The sequence below is a fragment of the Octopus sinensis genome, linkage group LG9, assembly GCF_006345805.1.
Source record: "Octopus sinensis linkage group LG9, ASM634580v1, whole genome shotgun sequence".
Lineage (NCBI taxonomy): Eukaryota > Metazoa > Mollusca > Cephalopoda > Octopoda > Octopodidae > Octopus > Octopus sinensis.
In genome coordinates this window covers 75892029-75899528 of record NC_043005.1, presented here as the reverse complement: position 1 = coordinate 75899528, position 7500 = coordinate 75892029, and the positions used below count along the sequence as shown (strand labels likewise).

Below are 7500 nucleotides of genomic sequence, written 5' to 3'. Positions count from 1 at the left end.
TTATCCATATATAAGAGAAAAAGAACTACATTTCTAAATTTTTGTTTCTGTTGAGACAGTCATGGATAGAACGTTTTTGATCAGAAAGTCTGCTTGACCAGGACTAGCCTTGGGCTAAGCAACAACAACAACAATAGCAGTTAAAACACTGAAGAATCATATTTACTTGAAGCCTTCTGTTGCTGCTCTCCTCTAAACCTGCAGGTTTACTACTTGACAAGCCTGAAACTATAATAAATAAAACTCAATAAGTTATTTTGTCATATAAAATGACATTTATAAATCAATACATTCATGAATTATAAAGAAACTCAGTTATGTCAATGCTTAAAACTTTAGATTCTATAATCATAAGAACATGAAGGATAAATCTACCTTGGTTATAGGATGACTAACTTTTGTACGTGTCTTTCCTACAAAAGCTAAGTTAAAAATTTCCTGAAAGGTAGATGAAAGAAGGCATGTTGTCTGGACCAGAAAGCATTTATAAATATGATAAAGTACCATATTTCACCCCTTTTTTCCTTCCTTCATTTGTTTTCTTTCCTTGTTCCTCTCTGCAGGAGAGCATAGGCTCAAAACATCAAAGTCCCTTCCATTTCTCTTGAACATCAAACTAATACACCTTGTTTGTTATTCCCTCACCTGCCTCTGTCTTTTGTCTTTTTTGTTTTGTTTTGTTTTGTTTTCAACAATTTTGTACCAGCTAAATAAACAGATATGCTATCCACATTTCATCATCATCATCATCATCATCATCATCATCATCATCATCATCTTCATCATCATCATCATTACCATCATATTTTCCATACTTGCTTATGTCAGATAGAATTTGTTGAGGCAGACTTCTATGGATGGATGCCCTTCTTGTCACCAATCCTCACCTGTTTCCAAGCAAGGTATGATTCCCTTGAACCAGATATGTTTTTCTCAGAAGAATGGAAACAAATAACATTGCTTATATAATGGTTATGCTCATTTACAACCATCACATGATATCAAGTCAAGGACACACACACACACACACACACACACACACATATACAGGCATCTCTTGGTTATGGACAATGAAATGTTGGTAACCAGATATGAATGTTACTCCTGTCAGTCGCTTGTCTTAGCCAACTAAGCTACCCTCATCCTGAAACAAGATGATATAACAACAGAATAATGAATCAATCTCTGACATCTATTATACCACCATCATCACCACGATCACTAAAACCACTACCACCACCACCACCACCATCATCATCATCATCATCATCATCATCATCATCACATCATCATCATCATCATCATCATCATCATCATCATCTTCATCATCATCATCATTACCATCATATTTTCCATACTTGCTTATGTCAGATAGAATTTGTTGAGGCAGACTTCTATGGATGGATGCCCTTCTTGTCACCAATCCTCACCTGTTTCCAAGCAAGGTATGATTCCCTTGAACCAGATATGTTTTTCTCAGAAGAATGGAAACAAATAACATTGCTTATATAATGGTTATGCTCATTTACAACCATCACATGATATCAAGTCAAGGACACACACACACACACACACACACACACCACACACACACACACACACACACATATACAGGCATCTCTTGGTTATGGACAATGAAATGTTGGTAACCAGATATGAATGTTACTCCTGTCAGTCGCTTGTCTTAGCCAACTAAGCTACCCTCATCCTGAAACAAGATGATATAACAACAGAATAATGAATCAATCTCTGACATCTATTATACCACCATCATCACCACGATCACTAAAACCACTACCACCACCACCACCATCATCATCATCATCATCATCATCATCATCACCATCATCATCATCATCATCATCGTCGTCATCTTCCTCATTTAATGTTCGTTTTCCATGCTGGCATGGGTTGGACAGTTTGACAAGATACAATGAGCTGTAGAACTCCATCAAGCTCCATTGTCGGCTTTGGCATGGTTTCTATGGCTGGATGCCCTTTCTAATACCAACCATTTTACAGTGTGCATTTGAGAACAAGTGCTTCATGAGACTACTTCACATCCCATACACAGAGCACAAAACAAACAGCCTTTGTCTGGCAGCAAGTCAACAAATAATATATAGACAGGCAGGAACCACTTCTGGCGAAGGTAAAAAAGACAAAAACTTGTCTGGTGTGGTCATGTGTCGCACCACAACTCCCTTGGACAGGTCGCAATACAGAAAACAGAGACCAGTGGCAACAGATGACTAATAAAACATCAAGAGTTGCAGCCCCAGAAACTGGCTGCATCAATTATGATGATGATGATGATGACGATGACGATGACAATGATGATGATGATGATGATGATGATGGCGATGGCAATAGCAATGGCGATGATGATGATGATGATGATGATGGTGGTGGTGGTGATGATGACGATGATGGTGATGATGATGACGACAACGATGACGACGACGACAATAGTGATATCACCAAGTAATTTGCAAGACAGCAAAAGAACAGAAACCCCATCAGCTTGACTAAATGGGGGGGGGGTTATTTGAAAATAGGGGGTGACTTTATGCCAGGTATTGAGAGGGTAAAAGATATGACTGAGGGGCAAGCACAAGTGTCTTATATAAAGTTGTGTCTATGCACAATAGATTTTCTTTCTAAGTATACATTCTAATAAATAGAACCATTATTATTCCAAAATCTCTCAATGAGAGACATTCAATAACAATGTGGCAGTCCCAGTTGGGATGAATGTTATTGTTATTTAGCCCCAGAAAACATCGTCTCCAGCTGGTTCTATGCCAAGGAAGTGAAATAACTCAGAAACCATGGTCCACAGATATTGCTTTGTGCTGTGTGAGGATGCTAAACTCCCCTGCTCAAAAATATAAGGAACTGGCTATATGACACACAGATAGTATGTCGTACAGCCAGCTGGAGATGATGTTTCCTGGGCTTAGATAACAGTAATATTCGCCCCAACTGGGACTGCCATATTATGTTGGCAAATAATCTTTACTTTATACATTCTAATCTTTATGAAAAACATAAAGGAAAATAAAGACCTCAGATATATAGTTCTGTAATATGTGCATATATTTAAAGTAAGAACTAACAAGTATTCTTCAAATGTAGAAATGTTAAGCATAGCCATGTGTGACTTAACTGTTAACCGAAGATGTATCATTGATTGATTGATTGATTGATTGATTAACTGTCAACATAAATCACTGTGGGAATAATTGCCATGCTATTTCAGACATGTCTTTAATAATAATACTTTCTACTTTTGGCACAAGGCCAGCAATTTTGAGTGGGGAAGAACAAGTCAATTACATTACATCCCACCACACCCCAGTAATTGACTGATTTTTTTATTTCATTGACTCGAAAAGGATGAAAGGCAAAGTTGACCTCAGCAGGATTTGAACTCAGAATATAATCGTTTATGCTTTAGTTTCAAGGACATTAATTTTGTGAATATAATTGATTATATTCACAATATAGATATAGGAGTGGCTGTGTGGTAAGTAGCTTCTTTACTAATCACATGGTTCCAGGTTCAGTCCCACTGCATGGCACTTTGGGTAAGTGTCTTCTACTATAGCCTCGGGCCGACCAAAGCCTTGTAAGTGGATTTGGTAGATGAAAACTGAAAGAAGCCTGTCATATATACATATATAAATCACTGGTAGAACAGTAAAAACACAACTAACAGAAACTGTCAAAACACAACATGCAGGAAAAGGACAAAAGCACATCAATGGCAAATATGGAGCATTCAGTTGAAATCCAGAATGTCAACAGTTTCGCCCATGTGTGTGTGTGTATGTTTGTGTGTTTGTGTTTTTCCCCCCACCATCACTTGACAATCAATGCTGGTGTGTTTCTGTCCCCATAACTTAGCGGTTCAACAAAAGAAACCAATAGAATAAGTACTAAGCTTACAAAGAATAAGCCCTGGGATTAGTTTGTTCGACTAAAGGTGGTGCTCCAGCATGGCCACAGTCAAATGACTGAAGCAAATAAAAGAATAAAAGAATATTGATCTCAGGATTTGATTGATTCTTATTTTAATGAGTCTGGAAGACGAAGAGGCAAAGTTGATTTTGGTTGGAATTGAACTCAGAATGTAAAAAGACACAACCAAATACTGCAAAGCACTTTACCCAGTTTTTATCTACAAGAATTTGGTCAGCCTGAGGCTGCAGCAGAAGATGCCTGTGGAAGTTTCCATGCAATCCAAAACCACATGGTCAAGAACCAAACTTCTTAAGCACATAGTTATGCCTACCCTTAAGAGCTATGCCTAAATCTGAGATCAGATCTATTGCAATTATTTTGCTATGTTTCTGTGCAAGATACTTTAGTGTACATCAGCTCTGTTCACTTAACTTTTGAGAATAGACGCTAAATTGAGATAATATTCGCTGATAATAGAATATTATTGTGATAGAGGAGATGCTAGATTTCACTGGAAAGAGATCAATAAATCCTATTAACCGTTACTATATCGGTATCTCTGATCTCGGAAATAAAAAAATGATAAATAAACTGCAAATTGACAAAATATTCTAGTCATACATTAAATCTTGTTGCTTTCAAAAAGAATAATGACCTCCCCATGGATGAGACAATGTGACAGCCTCTGTGTGGTCACTTAAGTTGCTAGAAATAGTAGCCAAATTTCCTTTAATTCTTAAGTAGTGGACATCATGAATTGATGTTTCAATTTTTCGTATGGATATAGCCATCATCAGTTGGCATTCTAGCATGTATTTTGTTGAAGGCACCCAAGCAGAAGTGGTCTTTTATCGATGGAAGAAACCAAGTTGCAGACAGATGATTTATACTGCAATGGTGATGTTTTTTTCTGACTTTCCATCATTGTCAGATGAGGAGGAGGAGGAAGATCATGATGATGATCATGAGGAGGAGTAGGATGACAATGCCGATGACAGTTACAATGTTGATGATGATAATGATGATCATGACGATGATGATGATGTTGGTGAGAATCACGATGTTCATGACAATGATAACGACAATGAGGAGGATGAAAATGATTTTGGTGATGGTGATGACTAAGATGACGATGATGATGATGATGATGATGATGATTGAGATAGCACAGAAGAAAGTGATGCTTCAACTAGCTCTAGATGGAAAAATGGCACCAATTTTTCTCCATTTATGCATTCCTTTGATAACAAGTATGTGAGAATCTCAAATGAATTTATGCTCAAATGAGCTTTTTTGCCTTTTGTCTTTATTTTTATTCTCCAAGAGAGTGAAAATATCATTTTCATAGATTTTGTACTTATTTAAAGAGAAAATAAGTATAAAATTATTCTTAAGCAAAAGAGATTGTTTTGTTTTTTGCTCATTTGGCACACATTTAGGCATCCTTTTTCTACTCTTAAACAAGAGTTAAATTACACTTTATGGTCTCAAAGATAGAAGGATGTATTATCTAATATAGTCACTCACACACACACACACACATATATATATATAAACATACATGCATATATTTTCAAATTATCTCATTTCATTTTGAAAATATATGCATGGTGCAGGTGTGGCTGTGTAGTAAGAAGTTTGCTTTTCAACCACAAGGTATATATTGATAAGGAAAATGAAGAGCTTGAACATTCAAACTTTGTTTATTTCCAGTTAGTTTATTCATAATAATTGTCCAACAAGTGTTTCAATTGCATTAACTGCAAATCGTTGCATATTTATATGCAGTGATTTATGCATTATTAGCATGATCTCTTCAGGGTATATAAGTGTGACATTGTGCAAAGAGGAATTCTATTAGTTTGAATAAGGTAAAAACCCACCATCTGAAGAAACCAGCCTTGGCATTTTACTAAGAAAAATTCACTATATGACTGGATATTATACCCCTCCACTAACAATTTATATATATATATATATATATATATATGTATGTATGCAAGAGAGGGGATTTCTGGTCTGAGAGAAGGAACTTCTGGTACGAGAGAAGGAATTTCTGGTATTACTCATGAGGGTGGGAATGAGTAGGCGCATCGGGAAAAAGAAATTGAAGTACAGGCTAGATTTGCATTAAGATTACAAATTTAATTTAAGGATCGTTTAACATGTTAGCAATACAAGTTAAATAAATGAAGAGAAATGATGAACAATTAAAAAGCAAGAGAATTTCTTAGCTTAGTGGCTGGACATTTTGCATTGTGATATGATGATGTCAAATAGCAGGAAAGAAGGTTTCAGACAAAAACCATGTGTTTTATAGTCTTATAGACGAGGAGTGGTCAAAGAGTGGCTAGCTTCACCACAAGGAATAGAAATAGCAGCAAAGGACAATAGTGGACAATAGTGAAATAGAAGAAAAGAAAATGGCTAGCTTTGCCACAAGAAAATCAAAAGATAAGCATGTTAATAATATATGTAAGATGAACCAGACTGGATCCTGGCACAGCCTTCCAGCATGCCAGCATGCCCAATGGACGTTAAATGATAATGATGATGAATATGGTATATATCATCATCATCATCATTGTTTAACGTCTGCTTTCCATGCTAGCATGGGTTGGACGACTTGACTGAGGACTGGCAAACCAGATGGCTGCACCAGGCTCCAATCTTGATCTGGCAGAGTTTCTACAGTTGGATGCCCTTCTAATGCCAACCACTCCGAGAGAGTAGTGGGTGCTTTTACATGCTACCAGCACAGAGGCCAGTCAGGCAGTACTGGCAACAGCCTCGTTCAAATGTTTTTACATGTGCCACTGGCACAAGTGCCAGTAGGGTGACGCTGGTAAGGATCACACTCGAATGGTGCCTCTTACGTGCCACTGGCACAGAAGCCAGTTATCCGCTCTGGCAACAATCATGCTCGGATGGTGCTCTTAGCACCCTACTAGTACGGGGCACAAGTGCCAGTAAGGTAACACTGGTAACAATCACACTTGAATGATGCCTTTTATGTGCCACTGTCACAGAAGCCCGTTAGCTGCTCTGTCAACGATCACGCTCATACGGTGCTCTTTGCGCGCTGCTAGCACGAATGCCACTCATTGAATTTGATTTCGATTTCACTTGCCTTAACAGGTCTTCACAAGCAGAGTTTAGTGTCCAAAGAAGGAAAAGGTACGCATAAGTGGGCTGGTTACGCCCCTGTCATAGGCCATGAGGTTATGGTCTCATTTGGTTTGCAAACAATTGCCATGCACTTAGATGAGCCCAAAGTCTCTTGATGGATACTTCCCCACCAGAGAGTCATACCCAGTATGGATGGGACAGCCATTCATGTTTAGTGTTGCAACAGCAGATGTCAACGATGAATACCTCAACAAAATCATTAAACTTCAGCAGAGCCAGCTTCAATGGCAGTTCTTCAGAACAACAATGCTCTCATCATTTTGGGGATCGCCAAATCGTACCACACCCTCTCTTTGCTTAGAAAGCCCTTGTGATACTCACACCATTTGTTACACCATATCGTTG

At 37.8% G+C, this 7500-nt stretch overlaps 1 protein-coding gene across 1 annotated transcript in view; it reads right to left on the bottom strand.

Annotated features, from left to right (window-relative positions):
• Positions 1-7500, bottom strand: part of LOC118764881 (regulator of G-protein signaling 9-binding protein-like) — a 147826-nt gene that overhangs the window by 43791 nt on the left and 96535 nt on the right. Inside the window, exon 7 of the mRNA XM_036506039.1 lies at positions 167-228. Coding sequence (XP_036361932.1) covers positions 167-228 — 62 coding nt within the window. The remainder of the gene's footprint in view (positions 1-166; positions 229-7500) is intronic.